General features: G+C 44.0%; 2 protein-coding genes and 2 long non-coding RNA genes across 11 annotated transcripts in view; 2 read left to right on the plus strand and 2 right to left on the minus strand.

Moving 5' to 3' along the window:
• LOC310769194 overlaps positions 1 to 23,843 on the minus strand; it is a 122,198-nt gene that overhangs the window by 4,785 nt on the left and 93,570 nt on the right. The gene's annotated exons all lie outside the window — the stretch shown is intronic.
• On the plus strand, positions 7 to 5,422 carry LOC310768707 (interferon-inducible GTPase 5-like; the record flags this gene model as incomplete). The annotated part of the gene is made up of 3 exons (XM_083627383.1): positions 7 to 47; positions 1,080 to 1,760; positions 4,213 to 5,422. Exons 2-3 carry the CDS (start codon positions 1,240 to 1,242, stop codon positions 5,420 to 5,422), a joined length of 1,731 nt encoding a protein of 576 aa, XP_083483509.1. The 5' UTR covers positions 7 to 47; positions 1,080 to 1,239.
• On the minus strand, positions 5,515 to 8,354 carry LOC310769143. Of its 2 annotated transcripts, XR_014551439.1 has the most exons (3): positions 6,653 to 7,169; positions 5,928 to 6,122; positions 5,515 to 5,866 (listed from the first exon to the last, which is right to left on the minus strand). It is a non-coding gene; the product is annotated as an uncharacterized lncRNA (long non-coding RNA). The 2 variants fall into 2 exon arrangements; XR_014551438.1 differs by having other exon boundaries at positions 5,515 to 6,122; positions 6,653 to 8,354.
• Positions 9,954 to 20,570, plus strand: LOC310768959 (phospholipase A2 inhibitor NAI-like). 7 transcript variants are annotated; one of them, XM_083627950.1, is made up of 7 exons: positions 9,956 to 10,168; positions 10,861 to 10,915; positions 11,020 to 11,095; positions 12,066 to 12,179; positions 13,922 to 14,068; positions 16,872 to 17,003; positions 19,566 to 20,570. In XM_083627950.1, exons 3-7 carry the CDS (start codon positions 11,047 to 11,049, stop codon positions 19,793 to 19,795), a joined length of 672 nt encoding a protein of 223 aa, XP_083484076.1. In that variant the 5' UTR covers positions 9,956 to 10,168; positions 10,861 to 10,915; positions 11,020 to 11,046; the 3' UTR covers positions 19,796 to 20,570. The 7 variants fall into 7 exon arrangements, with proteins under 7 accessions (XP_083484071.1, XP_083484076.1, XP_083484072.1 ...); XM_083627945.1 differs by lacking the exon at positions 10,861 to 10,915 and having other exon boundaries at positions 9,954 to 10,296; XM_083627946.1 differs by lacking the exon at positions 10,861 to 10,915 and having other exon boundaries at positions 9,956 to 10,271.

A 23,843-nucleotide genomic window follows, 5' to 3' on the forward strand; every position in this document is an offset into this window, starting at 1 on the left:
CGTGCCTTACTACCACCCCAGGACCCAGGAAGGAAGATACACAATAAGTATGTTGGTTTCAGCTGAAGCCAAACTTTATTCAACGCAATATGAAAGTAAACATGTTTAATGTTTCTTTTTTCTGTGTTGTTGTGGCTGTACCCATATATAAGGATGTAGAGACTATATCTCCCCTCACTTTCCTCCTTTAGTTGACTGTACCCCACTCCAGCTCCTGGCATCAAGCAGTAGTAGTAATAATAATAATAATAATAATAATAATAATAATAATAATAAATAATGTTATTTATACCCCACCCCTGGTTTCCCCAGAGTCTTGCTCTCTTGCACACAGACCTTAACAGTGAGGTGGGAAGGACGCAATGGGGTTACCTGATAACTAAACTGTTAAGCCTTGCATTGCATGAGTCAGGCCTCTATGAAGTGGACTATCCATTTCAATTTCCCCGAATCCGATATTGTATGTTAGGTGTAAAGAACGTTTGGCCCTCCAGATATCACTGAACTACAACTCCCATCTTCCTTGCCCATTGGCCATGCCTGCTGGGGCTGATGGGAACTGTAATTCAGCAACATTTGCTGCTTGTAGCACAAAGCTGTGCCCACCCCTTTCCCTTATAATGGGGTGGCAGTGGGTGTTTCCTTGTTGGATCAATGTCTTCACTTCCCTACTCATGTATGGCCACTGCTGTGGCACCTTTCAACTGCAGGTATTTGTGGGGCAGTCTTTAGGAAAGGAGTCAGTCTTTCATATACCGTATTTTTTGCTCTATAAGACTCACTTTTTCCCTCCTAAAAAGTAAGGGAAAATGTGTGTGTGTCTTATGGAGCGAATGCAGGCTGCGCAGTGATCCCTCTTGCTGTTCTGGCTTCTGAGATTCAGAATATATTTTTTCTTGTTTTCCTCTTCCAAAAACTAGGTGCGTCTTGTGGTCTGGTGCGTTTTATAGAGCGAAAAATACGGTATTTGTTTATTTAGGGCTTTAATGTGAGCCATTTGGACTGGGCCTACAGCTATTTTAAGCAGAAGCTTTATGTAAGAAGGAGTTAACCATTGCTATATTTCTGTTCTTACTTAGACCTGATGAATGTCCCGGAGGAGCAGCTGTGGGTGCTAACAGCTCCCGGTCAGACACATCAGCTCAAAGAGAACACCCACCAGGCAAAAGCAGCCTGGACGTTGCCATCACAGGGGGGCCAGGTGTCGGCAAATCATCCCTGGTCAATGCCCTGCGCAAAATGGCAGACAATGAGGAGGATGCTGCCGTGGTTGATATGATACAAGGTACTAAGGAACTCAAAGGGTACCTGTGCCCCAGCTACCCCGATGTAACTCTCTGGGATCTGCCAGCAATCGGAACACATGAGTTTGAAGCAGAGAAATATGTAAAAGAGATGGATTTCAACAAGTACGATTTCTTCATCATTGTTAGTGAAATAAGCTTCACCGAGCACGATGCCATGCTGGCTCGTGAAATTTGGAAAAGAAAGAAGAGGTTTCTCTATGTGCGCACCAAAGTGGATGTCAGTATAGCTGATGAAAAGAGAAACCCCCACTTCATGGAGGACAAAACCCTTAAGGAAATAAGGAACTACTACTGTGAAAATCTGGCAAAGGCTGGGGAGTCGTCTCCAAGGGTTTTTCTGATCTCAAATTGGGATTTGAGCATGTATGATTTCCCCCTCCTGCAAAGGTCCCTGCAAGATGAATTTATTGATCTCAAGAGGCATGCCTTAGTACTAAACCATATACTCGATAGGTACGTTAGGTTCAGCTTAGGCCATTTATGTCACCATCTGATGCTCCACATTTCTTTCCAAGCCTCTGGCAAGACTCTTGCCATTTATGCCGGCAGGGGGTAGAGCACAAAGCAAACTGTGTCTGGAGGTTTCAGTTGCAGAAGGTGAATCCCTTCTCTTTGTCAGGGTCCTTCCTGACTCAAACAATACATATAAATAATTTATTATTATTATTATTATTATTATTATTATTATTATTATTATTTATTATCATCTTTGGAGTAATGGCACCCTGTACAGAACCTTAGTAAGAAACTTAGCTGTCTTATGTTGAGTCAGACCATTTATTGAGCTAGACCTTGTATTGGCTACACGGACTGGCAGCAGCTCTCCAGGGTTTCAGAAAGGGCATGTTCCCAGCCCAAACCGGAGGTGCCAGTGATTGAACCTGAGATCGCCTGCATTTGAAGCAGATGCTCTGCCACCGAGCTATATGCCCTTCCCATATAAATGAGGAACACACAATGGTTCTAAGGCAGCCTGAAGTGTCCCATCTCATTAATATCTCACCTGCACACACCAATAGCCTCTAGACACACTCCAGTCTTGATCCTCAGTTTCCTCCTTCAACCTTTAGGGTGAAGGTGGGAAGCCCAGAGTCTCCATATGGGTCTTGTTTAGCTGGCTAGTCCGTTCACCTTTTATCTGGTGTATGGCGTTGCAGCCAGTCAGCCGAGCCTCAACAGTTTTCCGGCATAGGGGGAGGTACGCTGCCTCCCCTCCCTGCGTCACAGCCAGCGCAGTCATCTGTGCTGGCAATAGCCCTAGCCAATCTGCGGCCAGAGTGGGTGTGGCCGTGGGCCACTTAAACTTGGCATGGCTGGCGGGCCGGCCGGCTTCCTCTTCCTCGCCTCTTCATCAGATCACCCTACCTGCCCACCCTCTTTTCATGCTTTGCTCGGATATGACCTTGCTATGGCAGTTGTGGGTCTCCATGTTGTTGGGGCCGGGCTGGGTAGGAATTTTTTCCGCTTGGCAAATGGGCACCGGCCATTTGGTTTTTGCCCACCTAGTAGCAATCATCACAACTTCTGTGAGGTTAGGCATTGGGTAAGCCTTTGTTTGGATGGAGGGGAGGTTGTTGCCTCGCTTGTCCCTCCTCAGTAAGGGTATCCTGTTAAAAGGGGTGTGAATCCTGTCCGAAGCCTGGACGTGGGCTGGGGCCATGTCGCAGCCCCTATGGGGACTCCTCAGGGTGCCACTATCTATTTTATATTTTTTTTATAAAATTTTTATTGATTTTCCAACATATATTATAACACATTACAAATAACAATACAAAAACAAACATATAAACATGTATAATTTCATAACCTTTTTTCCTTATACCCAATTTCGACGACTTCCCCATGCCTCCCTTTTCTGCATCCCTGTTTTAAACTTTTTCAGCAACCCCTGATCTAAATTACTTATAATTCCCTTTCTTTAACCTTTTTCTCTTACCCAATCATTTATCGCTGCAAATCTGCTTTACCTTACCCATGACATTTTAACACTCAATAATTTTACAACAGTTCTTAAGATAAAATTTAAATTTCTTCCAATCTTCTTCCACCGTCTCTTTCCCTTGGTCACGGATTCTGCCCGTCATCTCAGCCAGTCCCATATAGTCAATCACCTTCGTCTGCCACTCTTCCAGCGTGGGTAGTTCTTGTGTCTTCCAATACTTTGCTAGAAGAACTCTTGCTGCTGTTGTAGCATACATAAAAAACGTCCTATCTTTCTTTGACACCAGTTGGCCTACCATGCCCAGGAGAAAAGCCTCTGGTTTCTTATAAAAGGTACACTTAAGCACCTTCTTAATTTCATTATAAATCATTTCCCAGAAGACCTTAATCCTTGGGCACGTCCACCAAAGGTGATAGAAAGTACCTTCAGTTTCATTACATTTCCAGCATTTATTATTGGGCAAATGATAGATTTTTGCAAGCTTGACTGGGGTCATGTACCACCTATAAATCATTTTCATAATATTCTCTCTTAAGGCATTACATGCCGTAAACTTTATACCGGTGGTCCATAACTGTTCCCAATCAGCAAACATAATGTAGGGTGCCACTATCTAATGTAAGTTATAGGGCACTCCTTATTGGTGGTTTATCCTTCTGTGGATTCCCTGCAGATGGGCGAGAGTCAAGATACCACCTGGCTTCACCCCAATGCCTGAGCCAAACCACTCACATCTGTAACCAATAAAGTTGTGGCCTATTTGAACCCATAAACCAAAATATTCCATGTCAGTGTGATTTATTGTTCTCCTGGGAACTTTGGGGCTCAGGTGCCTTGGCATGCAATAACCTCCATCAGTACTACTCTTACATACATCAGTTCACCTCCATGCAGCTATATCTAAGTTGTCAAAGAAAAATATGTAGTATTTTTAAATATTTAAAATGCTTTTTTCTTTCCTAGATCAAGTGATTCATCTAGAAAAGCCACGTGGCGTGACATCAAAAAACATTTTATTGCTGACTTGGAAAATATGAAGGCAGTTTTACTACAAGGACACCTCTCAGATGTGGTAGCCCAGATTCAGCAAGAGTTAGATTTGCTAAGCAATGCCACACTTGACATTGCCATCACAGGGCGTACAGGTACTGGCAAGTCTTCTCTTGTCAATGCCTTGCGGGGTATGACAGATTTTGAAGAGGGCTCAGCTAAGACGGGGGTGAGACAGACAACCATGTTTCCGACAAAATATCAGCACCCGAATTTTCCCAAGGTGACACTATGGGATCTACCAGGAATTGGAACAGATGAATTCAAAGCAGATGAGTATCTGGAGAAGGTAGATTTTAGCAAATACGATTTCTTTATCATTGCTTCAGAACGTTTTACAGAGAGTGACACCCAGCTGGCTCGTGAGATTCAGAAAATGAAAAAGAAGTTTTACTATGTGCACCCTAAAATTAATCTTAGCATGGCTGCTGAAAGAAGGAAACCCAACTTCAATGAAATGGAGACACTTGAGGACTTAAGGCAAGATTGTTGTGATAAACTGAGAAAACTGGGAGAGGCTTCTCCAAAGGTTTTTCTGATATCAAATTGGGATTTGAGCATGTATGATTTCCCCATTCTGCAAGAAACCCTTCAGAATGAACTGGATCATCTCAAAAGACACGCCCTCCTTCTCTCAATGCCAACTTTCTCAAGAGATATCCTGGAGAAGAAGAAATCTGAGATGAGGAAACTTATATGGAAGCAGGCCCTTGTGTCTTCCTATTTTGGCTGTGTGACTCGGTTAGCTCTCAAATTATCTTGGCATATTTCCTTCTTGGTGACAACACTCAAAAAGTTCTGCATGGCTTTTGGGTTGGATGAAGAGTCCCTGTGCAGTCTTGCAAACCGGGTTGGTAAACGTCCAAGTGAGCTGAAATCAGTGATTAAGAAGTCTCCACTGGCTAATGAGATCAGCGAAGAATTTGTACTTGATCTCTTGGCCAAGTCAGGGCAGTGTAAAGCACCGACAGTGCTAGAACAGATTGTTGAGTTCATACCTGTGTTGGGCAGTTTAGTCAGTGGAACTATTTCTTTCAAAACCATCTACCACATGCTGCAATGCTTTCTGCAAGATGTCGAGGAAGATGCGGAGAATGTTCGTGCAAAAGCCTCTGAGCGCTGAAAGTCCCAAATAAAGACCAGACACCTATCTATTGTGTTTAGAGATCTGCTAGTAACATGGAATCCGCAAAATCAATGTTTTGGGGTTTTGGGGGGGGAGGAAATGGTTTTGCAAGTAAAATTCTTTATATGCTTTTCCTGTTTATATTGTTAAATTGTTTTGGGTATTTCATGGAAGTGATTCATACATGAAACAAGATAAAGAAAACAATAGAAGCTGCAGAGTTCATGGGGAGTACTTGGCTGTGAGTGCCATGAGCACTTGAAAAATCAGGGTCCTGAACTTAGGTGATCTATACATATAAAGAACAGAGGAACTTTAAGGTGAACGACATATCAAGGAGATTTTACATTAGCCTCTAAGAATAAAGGGGCCCTTGAATGTCCTTTTTTATCAGTTGATCTGTGCTCATGATATTCTTGGGGCTATACTATATACTATATACTTACTATATACTATACTATACTATACTATACTATACTATACTATACTATACTAATTATACTAATGTTTCAATGTGTTTTGGGGCTGCTATACTACTTCCTTTCTGATCAGTGCCCTTCCTGTAACTTCATGTTGAAATCCCATAACTTTCCAAACCACAAATGTTCGGGGTGTTTGCTTTGTTTTTGTCCCACTTTTCTTGTGCTCCAGCCCTTCTGGATGATGCGGTAGTATTGGGAAAACATGATGTTGTAGCCTTTTTAATCCATGGGTAGGAAAAATTGTTGCACCCGAGCAGAGACAAAAGGAGCCAAACAACACCAAGGGGTTAATCTAGAGAAAGAGTGTTTTATTCTGCCATGGGGGGGGGGGGGCAGAGGCACCTGTGTGATTCAGTTCACAAAAGACAGGCCGCAGCAAAAAGCATTTTACATCAGGTTTTTATCCTGTTCTCCATACCCCCTCCTTCCCTCTCCCCCTTCACAGATTCTTACATAGAAATGTTGCTTTTCGTTCTCTGGCTCTGCTCCCGGAAGTATGTTGCAAGTCAATGCACCAGGACAAGGTTATCTTGGATCTGGGAAGCGAAAACTTTACTGTTCTCAGCTGTAGGTTTGTTACAGCGTTTTTGTTACAGAGAGGACTGCTTAGCTCGTGCTTTTTGTCTTAGAGGAAAATGCAGTTTTTAAAATGCTTAAGGGGAGGCCTGGCTGGGGGGGGGGAATTCACAAACAGTTTTTAGGGCTTTCTGGGGTAACCCTAACTGTACCCCTTCAATGTAACAACTCATAAAGCAGAACAAATGCACCACTAAGGCACCGATATACTATTACTGTGTTTATAATATGTTGCAGAACTTACCCACAATAAAACGCCAGTTTGTAGGGGCCCTAACCTGTCTTACATTACTATTTGCATAGATGTGCGATAGAGTGTTGCGGCACACAGAGCTCTGAGTGGGTCCATATTGGCAGGCACTCATCTTGGAAGAGAATGTGGTGAATGGGGGCCAACACTTCTTCAGAACAGGGCTGGGGACTCTCCGATGTTTGATCACACCAAAACAAAGCCCAGATTTTGGACTGGATTAAGTGGGAGGCCAACGCTGTCTATTTGCTCTGGTTATGCCACCAATTCCTTCTGTAAATTGCCCTTGCAACAGAAACTTCAGTATTTGGAGGGAAAGCAGTAGTTTGTTTTCTGTATAGGACTAGATGAGGTTTAGTGAGCTAGAGTATTTATCTGTGTGCTATGTATTACAAGCATGTAGTAATAAACTTGCATACTGAATGAAATTTTCCTTGTTTCGAGAATCGCTTCTTCATCTTTCCAGCCAATCCTGAAACTAAGGACCCTCCAGATGTTCTTAGATTACAACTCCTATCAGCCTCAGACATTATGGCCAGAGATCTGGGAGGGAGGAAGCAAGCAGTCATGAATTAACAGCAGTGGAACATTTAGTCTTAAATACATTGCTGTGCCAGCCTGTTAACAACTGAAGCTGGGCTCAAATATACCACCCATGTTTAAAATGCAGGTTCTATCAAGTATCTTTGCAAGCACCGAATGAAGAACATCCCAGGTTCTGTTCCTTACATCTCCAGTTACAGTGATGCTTTTAAAAAAGGCAACACAGTGCATTATTAATGTTTAAATCACCAAACAAACAAGTCAGTGCACTAATGCATGGGTCAAATTGTGGATGAATTGCTAATTGAAACAGAAACCCCCGCCTCTCCCGGTATGCCCCACGGAGACCCTCAAGGTTCATAAATAACAACACCCTAGTGGTCCCCGGGCCCTAAGGAAGTTAGATTAGCTTCAGCCAGAACCAGGGCCTTTTCAACTCTGGCTCTGGCCTGGTGGAACGCTCTGTCTCCTGAGACCAGGGCCCTGCAGAATCTGATTTCTTTCCGCAGGGCCTGTAAGACAGAGTTGTTCCGCCTGGCCTTTGGCTTGGAGCCAATTTGATTCCCTCCCCCTCTTTCTTTTTTCTTTTCCTTTCTCCTCCTGCGATGAGGCTACATTTTAATATTTTAATGTTTCAATATTTTAATGTTGTATTTTAATTTTGTTTTTAAGTTGTATTCATTCAACTTATTTTTATTATTTTATTATTGCTTGTTAGCTGCTTGCGGGAAAGATGGCCTAAGAATGTGGTCCTTTGATAAGTGTGATTTATATAGCGCTTGGCAGGGATGCTTTCAAAAACTGTGATGGGAAAAATTCTACACCCATTTGGAGTGTGTGTGTGTGTCTACCATTGAGAAGTATAAAAAAATCCACATAGTATAAAAGTATAAATATGATAAGTATAAAAATCCACATAGCCAGGAGTCTCACTTAAATCGCAGTGCCATCATGACTACATGAATAAAAGGAGGCTTGCTTCTGCTGCCCTCATGGTAAATTCACAATTACTTGGAAATAAGCACAATTTTCCTTTATAAAATGATAATATATTTTAAAAGCGACAATAAGAAAATGAGCAGCTGTAGCCATGTGACTGGCCAGTACATCTCTGAATATAAAACATTAAAAAAACAAAACAACAAGAAGAGAATGCTATGGTGATCCACCATCAGCCCTTTTGCCACCCTCTCTGTAGTCATTGGCGGGGACGGGAGCTTGGCTGTGGAGTCCTGAATGTCACCTGGAAGTGGTTTAAAAAAAACAAAAGGAAACTGATGTGGAATCATAGAGGACTTAAAAATGGAAAAATGAGAAACAGAAAAATCCGAAACCAGCAGATTCATCCATCCCTATTCTAGTGCATTTTTTCTGGTGGGGGCAGGGGGTGGTGATCCCGTGGTGGTTGCCGCAAAAACACAGAAATCCAATATGCTTCCAAAGAATGAAAGTGTGATGAGACACCCTGGTGGCATCCTACGCACATGTAAAGAAACACTGTGAAAATGCTTTTTTAAAAAACATTTTGAAAAACACATTGAATTTGCCATTGCTCACTGATGCCATCTAGTGTCACATTTGTATGTTTCACTTTACAACACACTTAAAACGTTTTTCTTTGCAGCTGTATAGCTGAGTCGTCCCCTGATGCAAGCCTGGGCACAGACATATCCAACAAAATCTTACTCCTGATTTTTTAAGTGGGGATGAATAGGAAATGAAGCATGTACTGTTTTTTTAAGAAAGCTTCATCCACCAGCCCCCTCCCTTCCTTCATCTATATTAGACTAGGAGTAACCTTGCTGGAGCTCTGTGTTAAACGCCCTACCATGTCTTACATTACAGAGGACATTTCTCTATTTTGTTTCAAAGCGTCCTCTATTATTTGAGAGCTGTCCCCTCACCCCGGCCAACTCTCATTTAAAGATAAAAAACCATGAAAAAGAAAAAAGAAAGAAAAAAGAGCTTTGGATTTGGCCGACCATTAGCAGCAGCTTCTCAGCGGGAATTGAGAAGGAACTGAACTCCCCCAGAGCCTTCCCTGCTATAGCAAGGCATCATTTCCATTTCATCAATAGCAGCTCTTTCCAAAACTGCAAACAGACGTTCCAAATCGCCATGGGCAAATTTCGTGCAGATGGGTTCCCTCTATTCAATTTGGGGTTGATGCGTAACCATCCGCCCCAGAAGCTAATACAGAGAATTGGAAATTGGTTACGGCAACTTGTGAAAACCCTGCTGAGCGCAAAAGCGAGAGGGGAAAAGTGGGCCGCTCAACTCCTTCCTCGTTTGTGGGAAAAGAGGGGTGGGGGTGGGGCTGGAGGCCCATAAGTACGGGCCCGAAGGTGATCCTGGAGGTCACTAGGTTGCTGCCCCATTTTTGGGTATAAGCCAGGGTCGGCAAGGTTTACCACGCCGGGGTCGGTGCACTCCAGCGGAGATCCCTCCATGGGCCGGATCCATAGCTGTCAACTTTTCCCTTTTCTTGCGAGGAATCCTATTCGGAATAAGGGAATTTCCCTTAAAAAACAGGAAACGTTGACAGCTATGGCCGGATCGTGCACACACACCTGCGATTTCCGGCGTCTGCATCTGCACAGATGCGATTTCTGGTGTCTGCGTCTGCACAGATGCGATTTCCGGCGCAGCGGAAGCGAGTCCCCGCACTGTGCTGCGCCAGTTTAGTGCAGCGCGTAGGGACTCACCAAGCGGGTGGCTTGGTTCAGGGGCGGCTCATGGGCCGGTTAAACAACCCCCATGGGCCGCTTGTGGCCCATGGGCCTTAGGTTGCCTACCCCTGGTATAAGCGGAAGAGGCCTGGAAGTCAGGCCTCCTCCTGCTCCTTCCGCTCTGCCTGCTTGATGTAGCCCCTGCCCCTCTCCAGCCCACATAGTAAGGAGGCCCTGCTTAAAGGCTTCTTAGGCCCCAGGGGCGCTTACATGGGAGTAAAAGGAGGGGAAAGCTGGCAGCCAGGGCAACGGCCCCAGCAAGGAGGGTCCGAGACGTGTGAGCTGGGAAAGGTAGATGTATTCAGGAGCAGGGCAGGATTACGTCTCCTTCATCTGAAACGGGTCTAGGAAAGCCCTCAGAAAAGCCAGGCCCGCCTCTGCTCCGTGCGTGGCACACGCCGGTGGCCGAATCCTTTTGCTAATCGGCTGGAGGTTGCAGATGGGTTTTGTGCAGGGTACATGTTTTAGAGAAGGGAATGGAAAGCCAGTTTTGAAGGAGGCATCACTGCTCCCTCTTGTAACTCCCAGCAGGGCACGTAATAAATAAATACATAAATAAAATAAAATAAATGGTGGTTCTTCCTCAGAAGGCCCTAGTCGGTCAAGGGAAGAGCCATCACTGCTTCGACCAGGAAGGTGGCTGCCATACATCCAACGGTCATCTGCCTAACTTCAAATTTTAGTATGGCCACCTATTCATAATCCATGTTATGGTCGCTCCCCTCAGTTCAGGCAAGCTTTGTGTTTTTGTTGCAATTTATTTTCTAACCCTAGAAAAGGGAAGGCGGTGTTGACCAAACCGTTATCTTGGGTTCCGCTGCTGAGCAGATTGTCAATATGGCTTTTCTTCCATAGATTAGACCACTTTTAACTGAAACTCCTCTTTGCAGCTTATCACAGTGAGTTTCCTGTGGGTTTATTTACCTTTACTCTTTTGGTGTTTGTTTGTTTACGCCACTGCTTTGCGTATTCTGCAGGTCCTTCAAGCCACAAAATTTCCTTCCTTTCTCCTAGGCTTCACACCGTGTGCTTCCCATCAACATGAAGTTTCTCTTGGGGCTTTTCCTCTTCTCTGTACTTCTAACCACAGGTAAGCTCACTATGGGATGGGTGACACTGAGTAACTCAGGACATCTGGAACTCTGCACATGCCCTGGAACCAGTAGGGGCCAGCAGGGCAGGGTGGGGCTGCATTGCACTCCTGGTTTTCCAGTGCCACGATTTGCTGCTGGTTACTTAGAGGGAGAGAGGCAAAGCAGTGGGGAGGTTGCCATGGCACAAGTGCAATATTGGGAATATCAGATTAGTTTTGCTGCCGTGCCGGCAGCATGCTGACTCCCTGCCATACAAGAACTGGCAGCAACATTGGGGACAATGGCATTGAGAAGGAGGAAGAACAACACAGCCCCTGTCACCATGACCAACCGTTGTTGCCTTGAACTGTATGTTACTTTTAGCTTTGCAGAAAAGGAAAATTATTACATTTGGACCAATGCAGCCGTTCAGATCCAAGTAGGAGGAACTGCTTTCACGTTGTTCATAAAATGAGAAAATGCATGATCAAAGAACAATGACAACCAGAAAATACTCTTTGCATAAAATTTGTGTATGTTAATTTATATGTGTAGTTAATTTATATGTACAGTGGTACCTCGGGTGAAGAACTTAATTCGTTCTGGAGGTCCGTTCTTAACCTGAAACTGTTCTTAACCTGAGGTACCACGTTAGCTAATGGGGCCTCCCGCTGCCACCGTGTGATTTCTGTTCTCATCCTGAAGCAAAGTTCTTAACCCAAGGTACTATTTCTGGGTTAGCGGAGTCTGTAACCTGAAGCGTCTGTACCCCAAGGTACCACTGTATTTATAATTTTTGACATGGCAATACTGTATATCGCAAATCATAGAATCACAGAGCTGGAAGGGACCCAAGAGTCATCTAGTTTTATGTTAGAGCACTGCATTAGCAATTTATTTGGACTTGACACCCTCTTCTGGAGTTGATAACTTTGAACTCTGTACATGCCATACACTACATGAAAGCCCTTCTGTTCCCTCCTTCAGATGCCTCTATAGAGTGTGAGATTTGCAAGGGAGTCAACAACTGCACAAGCGAGAAGCAGATTTGTCCTGAAGAATTTTACGCCTGTTCCAGCTCTCTGCTTGAAAACAGTAAAGGTGGATGAGAGGGATCATAGGTCAACCAGGCCATATAGTGAATAGGCCACATTTTTGTGCAAAATATGTGAATGAGTGGTGCCACCTAATATTGAGTGAGATCAGTTCTCCATTTTGCCCAGTACCATCCACTCTGAATTTACCCCAGGCTTCCAGCAGAGACCTGTTCTTTTTGCCAGCCAGGGGAGTTATATATTTTAACCAGAGAACACAGAACTTGGTTTCTGCTACTACCAATAGCCCCACAGAGAGAGCTGGTAGGTTCTTGGGAATCAAAGCTATACTTGGGGTGGGGGGTCGATTATACTTAAGGCCTAGATTAAGCCTTCAGTGTGTCTTAATATTGGATTGCTGCAATCAGGGCTGTCTTTAGCAAATGCGGCGCCGGAGTGCAAATATCTGCCCAGCACCCCCAAATTACCTTGGATAGTGGGGGCAAAGCTGCGCACTGTCAGCTATTGGGGGGGCCCGCAACTCTCCCCCATGCCACTGCAGGAGAACAATCCCCGCAGAGGCTTGGGATGCAAGCTGCCCGCCCGCCCACCAGCCATATAGTTGGTGGGGCGCAGCTGGCAGGTGTGCAGGTAATGGGGGGGGGGCACCGGCAAAGCCATGCAGCTCCCCCACTCGCTGGGGCGCCCCTGAGAGGCCTGCGCCCTGGCGCAACGCACCACTAAGCCCTATGGGAAAGACGGCTCTGGCTGCGATGCTGTCTATGTGAGGCAGCCCTTAAAGATGACGCAGAAACTTCAACGGATACAAAATGCAATGATTATGCTACTGGACAGGGTTCTATTTAGAGCTCTTACCATCCTTGTTTTAAAAACAACTGCACTGGTTATCATCTTGCTTCTAGGCCCAAGTCAAGGTGTTCAAAATATTGGTGTTTAAACAACTTAGACCCATGATATCTGAAAGTCTGCCTCTATTTCTGCAGTTCCTTACAGGTGTTAAAATTAGCAGAGGTGCCTCCCTCAGCAGTTCCACTATCCATAGAAGTGCAGGGAAAGGGAGCCTGGGTTTCTCTGTGGCAGCCCCTAAAACAGAGCTTTCCACACGTTTCATGTTGGTGACACACTTTTTAGACATGCATCATTTCGCGACACAGTAATTTAGTTTTACTAGCAAACCAGAGGTTAAACTAACCCCTTTCCAGCCCTGGGAGGAGAGCAGGGACCGTTCATGTGACACACCTATGCACTGCAGCTGACACACCAACGTGTCGCGACACACAGTTTGGAAAGCCCTGCCCTAAAATGTGGAACTCCGTCCCCACAGAGGTGCACTTGACACTTTCTTTCTACAGCTTTCCCCATATGCTGAAGAAGTCCCACCTGTTTACCTTGGCCTTTGACAGTTAGGAAATTTTGTTTTGTGGGGCCCCTTTCTTTCATTTAATTTAGACTAGGCATCCCCAAACTCAGCCCTCCGGCTGTTTTGGGACTACAACTCCCATCATCCCTAGCTAACAGGACCAGTGGTCAGGGATGATGGGAACTGTAGTCCCAAAACAGCTGGAGGGCCGAGTTTGAGGATGCCTGATTTAGACTGATCCTTTTTGCTTGAGGCCAGTTTTCTTGCTGTTTTTTTTTAAATAATTCTGTCATCGTATTGTGGTAAATAAATAGTTGTGACACGGTCCCTTCCCTCCATGCATGCCCGAGTACATAGCACACTACGACTGAGCAGGTAACACCTCTCACCATCTAAATGTATCCTCTCTTTTCTTCTTTTTTGTGTAGTTAAGGATGTATACATGGCAAAGGGATGTGCAAACCCTGAAATCTGCCTTTTTGGTGTGATCACTATGACTGATGGCAATGGGAGCCACATAAGGCAGGTTGCCACCTGTTGCGAAGAGTATGCCTGCAATCCAGCCGCTCCGATACGTAGGTTTCTGTTTTTGTATAAGTTGTCTCCTTTTTTCTGTCTGTCTGCATGAGGTGGCCATTCCGTGCGGTCTCGGTTTCCAACAGATGAAGGGCTAACAATTAATTAATGAAATCTTGACCCATAGAATATACTTTAAGCTCTTATTAATTGGCTGCATTTGTCAGGATTAGGGTCCTGACACCCCCAGGACTTTCCTGGTATGCATGCCTAGTACTCCCTCAGACTCCAGGGCATGTAAAGAGCTCAGCAGAGTAACTCAGCAGTGTGTCAGCAGCAAATGAATCACACAAACAGCTCACTCCATGAGCAAATACACTTTACCAAAGCGTTTCAATAAGCACAGCAGTTACAAGCCCTCAGCCAGATCCCTGGCTGTGTGCATAGCTTCAAAAAAACAGTTACAGAGAGAAGGCAGTGAACTTGAATAGCTTGAAAACGAAAGAAAGACTGACTGGCTCTCACACCGGCACACAGTTATATAAGGAGGGCTCAGACAGCCTGGAACCTTCCGGTAAACAATAAATACTAATGAGAAAGGACTGCTGGGTCACTACAGTACATGGGCAAGAAGCGACATCTCTGGAAATTTGAAAGGACCTACCGTATGTTACAAACACAGATTATTTTCCAGGGTTGGAACAATATTGTCAGTGACCCACCGAGAGGTAGATGATTCGCCAGGCAGTACTGAGCAGCGTGATGTACCCACATCCTGTAGGGCAGCCTTCTCCAAAGGTTGTGGCTTCGAGAAACTTTGGATTGCAACTCCTATCAGCTCCAGCCACCATGGGTCAATGGTGAGAAATGATGGGAGTTGTGTTCCAAAACTTTTGGAGGGCACAAGCTGCAGTAGGGCTTGACCTTCTGTGCCTAGGAGGCAAGAGCCCTTGGGGCTACAATGGCTCCCAGTACGTTTCCAAGCACAATTCAAAGTGTTGGTGCTGACCTTTAAAGCCCTAAACGGCCTCAGCCCAGTATACCTGAAGGAGCGTCTCCACCCGCATTGTTCAGCCCGGACACTAAGGTCCAGCTCCGCAGACCTTCTGGCAGTTCCCTCACTATGAGAAGTAAAGTTACAGGGAACCAGGCAGAGGGCCTTCTCGGTAGTGGTGCCCGTCCTGTGGAACCCCCACCCACCAGATGTCAAGGAAATAAACAACTATCTGACTTTTAGAAGACACCTGAAGGGAGCCCTGTTTAGGGAAGTTTTTAATATTTGATGTTTTATTCTGTTTTTAATCTGTTGGGAGCCACTCAGAGTGGCTGGGGAAACCCAGCCGGATGGGTGGGGTAAATAATAATAATAATAATAATAATAATAATAATAATAATAATAATAATTCTCTCAAGTCTTTCTTGCGATGTGTGGTAGGAGATGCAGCCTTTCCACATGGGATAAATCGTGGCTTGCCACCAGGTGTCCTTTGACTGAAATTAAAACTCTCCAGTTGTTGTTCTGCTGGTCCTCGCTCCAGCTCCAGACACTGCCGATCTTTCATTTGTATCTGTTTTTATTACTTGAAATTTATACGATGGTTGATCAGGAAAAAAACCCACCATTTACAGAAAAAGACACCTCAATAAAATTATAAATAAGAAAAATTAACAACAATAATTTAAGACTTTCAAAAAGTTAAGGTAACAATAGAATGTGTGATGGAAAATGTGCCTTTAAATGTGTATTTAAATACCTCAAGTATACAATTTGTTCTGTAGGTTTTTGTTTTTTTTAAAAAATAGAAATTATTGCAGAAACTGGACGGAACAAGAAGTGACAAACACATGCAAAAGTGTCAAGGACCGGAAATAAGCTGATCTACCCATCCTTAGTTCAGTTCAGAGATGGACGCATAGTTTTGTTCCTATGGCACCCTTGCATGTATTTATTCATACGCTTAGGCTGTCTTCTTTCTGCATCAATCTGTGGATATTTTAAAATAAAAAACCTGTAGAAATATTTAAATATGGTTCTGGTGCACATTTTAGCATTAAATACGTAATGTACCTAAACACCAACATTTCTAAATGTATTTTATCCTGAGATACCATTTATTTATTTTTATATGCATTTTGGTATGTGTTTTGAGCCAAGAATTGTACAACAGAATTTGGAGAAGTACAAATCACATTATAAGGGGCCAGCAGCTTAGGATCTGTTTACTTATGCTACCACAACCTTACGCAAGCTGGGAGTGGTGGCAGGGGGAGGCAAATAAATATATGAAGAGCTGGGAAACCCACTATTCCCTGTTCTTCATTTATTTATTCCTACCACCACCTGCACACCCAGCAGGTTTCCCTTGCTTGCCGAATTCTGAGAAGGTCACAGGGAGCCCTGGAAAGCTCCCAGAGCCCTTGCACATCCGTCAGCCCTCTGCCTCGTGGAGGCAACGGGGCGGTTCCAGGGGTTCCTAATTTTGCTGAATTTTGTATTGGTCTTGGGCAGTGGCTCCCAACCTTTTTTTGGCCATGCCCCACCTAAGCATCTCTAAAATCCCAATGTCCCCCCACCCTCCATGACATATAATTCTTGTTATTCAAAAAGTGAACTCCTATTCACATGGAGGAAGCTAAAAGGCCATTAACTTGGTCTAACTCATTCTCAGAGTTAGACCTTAAAAATAAAATTGCCCACATGTTGGGAACCATGGGTCCAGGGGGTGCAAATTAGGCCGCTTTGCTTAAAAATGTGGCACAAACAAAACTCTACTTCATCCGTAGTGGAGGAGGGATCTTTTCTAAGGAGAACGGCACTTACCCAAGTTCCCTTGAACTTCTCAAACTCCTTTTGCTTTTCAGTTCCAGAACGGAATACCAGAGCCAATGGGAAGATTTGCCCAGGCTGCTCGTCTAACAAAGGCGACTGTTCTGCAGCAGTCACAGAATGTATTGGATCTGAAACTTACTGTGTTAGTTATGTCACACTTTCAGGTATTTCTGATTCTATTGCTACGACCCTTTTAAGCTTTTGCTACTCCTGCTGTGTGAAATGCTTTTTAGCAGCGCTGTTGGATAGTAGCTTGGGCCAAGCTGGATTTGATGCAAACAGCATGAATGCAATTAACATGCATGCTTTCTTGATATGTACATAGCAGTCGCAGAAATGCTGAGCCCCAATGAGTAAGCAGGGAGGTTCCCTGGGAGGTTAGCATGGTCTGCTATCCTCCCATCCTAGTAGTCATTTTAGCCAGGAAGGATGAGGCCACTTGTTAGTGACGTTAGCCAATAAGAATTGCAGTGAAGGGTCTTTGCTGGGTAGCTAACTTGTCCTTCAAGGATTTGGCGCAGCAGCAGTTCAGCCCTGCAAGTCTGGCACCTAGGACTGTTTACAATCAATCAGCTCTTTAATGTTTTCTCAATAAGGAGAGAGCCCTTCCCAATCTAAGACTGACGGAGACCAGCATCCCTGTGCTCCCCAGTGACAAGCTTTTTGCTCAGGCTTTTAGTTTGCTTTGCTTACTTGTTGAGGCTGGCTGGGGAGGTACGCGCAAGGGCTCATAGCCCTGTCAAATGGTCAACATGTTATAACACTCCAGGGGGCCACTAGGTGGCGCATCGGAAGATGGCTGACAATAACATCTCTCCGACCCACACGAGGTAATTTGGAGGCTATGATGGGGGTAATTAGCCTCCCTAACCCCCCCAGGATGGTGGGGGGGACGGCCCTTGCCTGCTGTGCCCTATACCACCCCCAAATTTGTGGGGGTGGGGGCACTAGGCACAAAGCCCTCCTGTGGGATTTCGGCACTCCTGGACGCCGTCCCTGATTCGCGCTGCTAGTTGCAAGCATCTTCAAAAGAAACAATTTGGACGAGATAAATTGCACATGCTTCAAGGAAAAAGGGGAGTAAAGACTGCTGACAGAAGAGATCTCTGATAACAAGACAAGAATAAAATATGAGAAGATACGTCAAGATACGGTATGACTTGAGGGGGGAGGGGAAAAAAAACCTGCCTTTCATTATGTGATTTAACAAGAATCCCCTTCCCAAATGAGTCAGGAACTAAGGACTTAAGCTGTGGATTTAAGGCTGTGTGGAGATAAACTTTCGAACCAAAGCAATGTTTCAAGACGAAGCTGGAAAGCCAAGAGTTTTGGAATGACGCAGTTAAAAATGCCGTCGCCATTTTGGGAGGCATTGTTGGAGCTCTTGGGTCTGGGAGGAGAAAGAGAGAAATAGAGTTGTTTACATACGTCTCGGTGGGACTCAAGAGCGAAAAATGCCAAATTTATGATGGAAAGAGCAATGTTATCTACGAAGGAGATATATGGAAACCATCTGGACTTAGTGGAGGAACGGGAAATCCACACAGGATTATTATTTTGCTTATCAGCTTAAGGAGACTAACAGAAGAGATCGTAAAGGAAAAATAGAAATTATATGAACAAGATATGATGTGGAAACACCAAGATAAGACTGAATAGAATTATGAATTTTGTTTGGACTGATTGGGACTGATTTGGACATTAACGCAGCAATAAGAAGATGATCTGAATCCCCCTTTGGATCTTGAAGTATGGGTTCCCCCAACAAAATTTAAAAATTTGGCTTTGTAATTTGGAATCTATGTGATGTGATTTAATTTGATGTGATTAGCCAGTTAATAAAAATTATTTTTTTAAAAAACAACAACATGTTATAACACTCCAATGAAGGGTATATTGCAGTGCCACCCAACATGCAAATTAGGCTGCTTCACGGTGATGCTTCTTTTTTTAAAGGGGAATAACATTACAGATTTGGGGCACCAGAGTTTGGGGGTGTAAAAGCACCTGCAATTCTAAGAAGTTAGTGAATGTTAGAAATTACCGAGTGCTAAAAATTACTAAATGCTTGGAGTTTTCCCCTGGGTGAGATATAGCTTAGCAGTGTAAAAAACAAAACAAAACGCAAGCTCAGCTTGTTTTTCAAGGTATCGCCTGGGATGGAAGATGTTAAGCATGACTGAAGGTGTTGATAGCCCACCAAAGGAGGTTGCCAGGGTAATGTGGGTGTGATGTCACACAGGAAAAATGCCGTCCTTTTGAAAAAACAGAGGTCTCCCCAGTGTGTGTGTGGGGAGGGAGCAGACAGAAGGAGAGGTGTTGCGTTTGTGGCAAGGTGATCTTGGAGGAAGGAGGGGAACAAAGGCGAGAACTCCAGAACCATGGCGGGCTGCTGCTTTGAACCCAAGATCATTGAAGTCACTAGAGGGGCAATGAGGGACATTCCTGGGGCCTCACATTATGCACACCCTCAATGGAAGGCTTAAGGTGTAAATATGTGTAAAATAAACCATATTTTTTAAAAGACACTAGTCCTCACTGTGCCTTGATTCCCAATGGAAACATGACCCTGGGAAAGTGCCTGGAACCCCCTGAGTCTCACGCAGACGCTTGGTGGAGATTGGAGTGGCATGTAACGCTATATATCGTGGTTAGATGCATTTTTCGGCGTGTGTATATCAGTTACTGGATCTTCTGACCACTCATCTTTTTGTTTTTACGCACAGAGAAGAATGTCGTAATCGGCTCCAGGAAGGGCTGCATTCGTGAAGGCACCTGCACCCACTTAAAAACATTTGACGGAGGGATTTTTCATGATGTTAATCATGTTAAAAATGTTCAGTGTACCCCAGCCGTGGCAGCCACCACTTCTTCTTCTCCTCCTCCTCCTCTCTCCTTTCCCCTCCCATTCGGATTCCTTCTCCTGGCTCTCCTGCTGATGAAGCTTCTTTTGTAATGAGCTTCTTGCACCATTTCACCGCTGAAGAAAGATGCCTCTTGTTTTTGAGTTTCAGAGGGATTTGTCTTCCTCTATGTTTTATTGAGTGAAACAAATAAAATAAAATAAAAGTTGAGGGGGGGGAATGAGTCAGTGCCATTTTCCTGTTCTATTGATCCACTGATCAGATAGATCAACTGCCCAGGGATCAGAGGTGAAATAATTATTTGCCTACTTTCAACATCTGGAGACATTGGGAGCAGCCCTGACCTTCTCGAGGGAAGGGTGGGCTCAGAAAGTGCTGACGGAATAGATCCAATGTTTTGCTGAGAGAGAAGATGAATGAATGCTGGAATAGAAACAAGGTTCAGTTTTTGTTTGTTTCTGTTGATCAGAGCTGATTCCCCAGTTTCTCCCCTGAATCCAATATTTGGAACCCTGAACACGCTTGGAGGAAGGATGGACTAAGAATGTGATACTTTCATAAATGGTATTGATCCAGTCCTGCCCCTTGCAGCATGCCCTACCCAACTGCACCCCACACAGCCAGGAGACCTGCTTTCCTGTGCAACCCCAGCTTAGGTAAAGAATTTTCCATCCCTCGGAATCTATGGGAATCTAGCAGAAAGGGAGTTGAGCCTCTGCCCAGCTACAGCTTTTGAAGTTGTGAACAGCTATGTGATCTTCGGATGAAAGGTGGTCTATAAATTTAATAAGTAATAGATGATGTCACCACCCAGGAACAGCTTTGTTTGGAGTTAAGTTAGTGGTAATAAAGCACATGAACAAGTCAGACCTGTCTCAGCTCTCTTAATAATCTGGCTCCCATGATAGCTTGAGCAAACAGCTTTGCTAGTAAATGAAGAGGGGCATTTTACTGCATTCTGGCAAGTTTGGGGAGGCTGGAAGGTATAAAAGAGAAACCTTCGCTCCTCTGCCTCTCAGTGTTTAGGTAAGAGAAAGAATAGGTAATCTCTGCCAACCCATCCGAAACTTGGACTGTGTACACCTTACCCACTTTGATAATCTCCCACAACTGGTGTTTGAAGCCACATGATGCTAGCTGCAATCCATATGTATCCTGCAGCTTCTCGAGCAGTAATCTTGTTTGATGTGCTTCTATCTGATTAGAAAATGAATGCTTGAGATGGTATTTAATTCCAAGTAGGCTTGCTAAGATGTATAAGACTGAATCAGATAAGTTCTAGGGATGCAAAGAGGTTGATGGAACCTTCTTTCATATGTGGTGGACTTGTAAAAGGGTAAAAGAGTATTGGGAAATGATCCATAATGAATTGAAAAAATGTTCAGAAGTACTTTCCAAAAAAAAACCCAGAGTCCATTCTGTTGGGGATAATTCAGACTGAAATTCCCAGGTGTCAAAAAAGGTTATTTATGTATGTCACTGCTGCAGCCCGTGTTTCGTTAGCCCAAATATGGAAAACAAGTGAGGTCCCAACCAAAGAAGAATGGCAACTTAAATTGACAGAATATGCACAGAATAAGAGAACAAGAAGAACATACATATAGAGAAGACTGGAATTTTTTTATTGAATATATGGGAAATAACTATGTACAGCTGAAAATGCTGGCAGCATTAAGATAAATTCAACAGTGTAATAAGTTTTGATGGGTGTAATAATGGAATACTGAATGGTATAGTTTTGTAAAATATGCAGGGATTTACAGTATGATATGCAAAATGAACCATGGAAAGAGAAGAAAGGAAGTCATTGATATCTTAAGGATGTAAAAATGAGAAAATTATAGAAAAAAGAAAATGAATGCTTGGAGGGTCAGGTAAATTAATAAATGGAAATGATATTTGTACATAGTAGGGATGTTTCTGAAAATGTCCTTACCATGGCCAATTTTGCACTCACTGAGGGTGTACCACTAAGAGGTGGTACACAAATAAATTTTCACAAATTTGTGGAGGATAAGGCAATCAATGGATGATATTATAATTAGTAGTAGTACAGTGGTACCTCGGGTTACATACGCTTCAGGTTACATACGCTTCAGGTTACAGACTCTGCTAAGCCAGAAATAGTACCTTGGGTTAAGAACTTTGCTTCAGGATGAGAACAGAAATTGTGCTTTGCCGGCACGGCAGCAGCGGGAGGCCCCATTAGCTAAAGTGGTGCTTCAGGTTAAGAACAGTTTCAGGTTAAGAACGGACCTTCAGAACAAATTAAGTACTTAACCTGAGGTACCACTGTAGTAATAATAATAGTAGTTTATGTAATCTATATCCCACGCTTCCTTTTGAAGGAGCCCAAGACAGCAAACATATTGAGATAAAACATTTTTAAAGCATTCTAAAAACATTCAACCATTGATTTCCAGGTTGTCAGGAACTGTCTTTTTACCCACTGAATGCCTGTGAAATGTGTGTGTCCCCCAGCACACACTCAGAAGCGAATTATCGGTATCTTTATTACTCATTGTCAGCAGTAATAATACACTATATTTTAACCTCCATTGTTTTTTTTTACTTTCAATGTATAGCCTTCAAATGTACAACTGAAAAATGTCAGCATATTTAGAAGAGACCCTTCAAGTGTCCCTATTTTCCAGGGACGGTCCTGGATTTACAGAAGCTGTCCTGGTTTCTGATTTGATCCCGGAATGTCGCACTTTTCCTTAGGACGTCCCTATTTTCATCGGAGAAATGTTTGAGCGTATGGAGTTATGCAACCCCCAAGCCAAGGGGATAAGTAACTATACAACGCTTAGAAGACATCTGAAGGCTGCCCTGCGTAGGGAAGTTTTTAAAAAAGTTTTATTCTGTTTTTATATATGTTGGAAGCTGCCCAGAGTGGCTGTGGCAACCCAGTCAGATGGGCGGGGTATAAATAATAAAATGATGATGATGGAATAGGATGTCCCCATTTTCATCGGAGAAACGTTGGAGGGTATGTTATGCAACAACTCAAGAGATATGAAAAGGCTAAATGGGAGCTGTAAGTATGTGTGTCTAAAACAGGAATGTTTGTAATTTCTTCCTAAAAGTTGATTAACTAGGGAGGCAGATAAACTTCACCAGGGAAATGCCACCGCAAAGGCCCCGCCATAGGTCAACGGCCACTGGCTCACCTGTCCTCCAGGGGTGCCAACTTGAATAAAATATTGGGGGGACCTGGGTAACCCCTGGTGCGTGCACACCATTCGAATGGCAATGCCCATCAATTTTGGTGGGGCAGTCCCCTCAAATATTTTAGGACTTGGCTCCAAGGACCTTGCCTGCTGATTGCAGGGTGCAAGATACCTGAAGCAGGGGAAGGAGCCTTTTTAGATGCTTCTTTGAGAAGAGGGGTTTTTTGGGAGGGGGGAGGTCAGGCAATGGGGCGGGGACCATCTGCTCAAACCACCTGGGGAATTGTAGCTCTGTCAGGGGAGTTTGCAGCCACCCCTAACAACTCCTAGCACCCTTAAACTATAGTTCCCAGGATATGAAAATGATATATTGATGGTATCTAACACCGAGTAAATTGGCAAAAATGTATAAATCTAAATCAAATAAGTGTTGAAAATGTAAAGAGAAATAAGGTTCTTTTTATCATATGTGGTGGTGAAGGGACAGAATACCCAAATCCTGTCTGTGAAATCACCCCAGGCTTCCATAATCACCCCAGGCCTCAAAACTGTCCAAAACTCCTTTTGTCTTCTAAAAAATCCAAAACAGTTTTTCTCTGCTCTTCTCTGCTTTTCTCACAAGATGCTGTGGCAAAAGGCAAAATGTTACTTTTAAAGGCTAATGAATAGGCTCTGTTCATAGCAGGCCTGAGAAACTGAATCTTATCTCATTCGGTTGCAACATCTTGGACATGCTGAACCACCAGGGCTCCTCGACCCACCCCCTCGGCTTCTCATTCCCCCTTTCCTGGGAAGGGTGCCAAGAGTCCAATAGTCCCAAGACAGCTTTCTGTTCATGCTCAGAGGACTCCTGAGGGAGGAGAAAGGAGGAGGGAACTGGAAAGGGGTATATATGCTTGTGCACAGGACTGTGAACTTCGTGCATGCTTTTTGTGACTTATCACACTTGCTCCTTCTACCAGTTCAT

This window comes from Podarcis filfolensis, assembly GCF_964270895.1.
Source record: "Podarcis filfolensis genome assembly, chromosome: 8".
NCBI lineage: Eukaryota > Metazoa > Chordata > Lepidosauria > Squamata > Lacertidae > Podarcis > Podarcis filfolensis.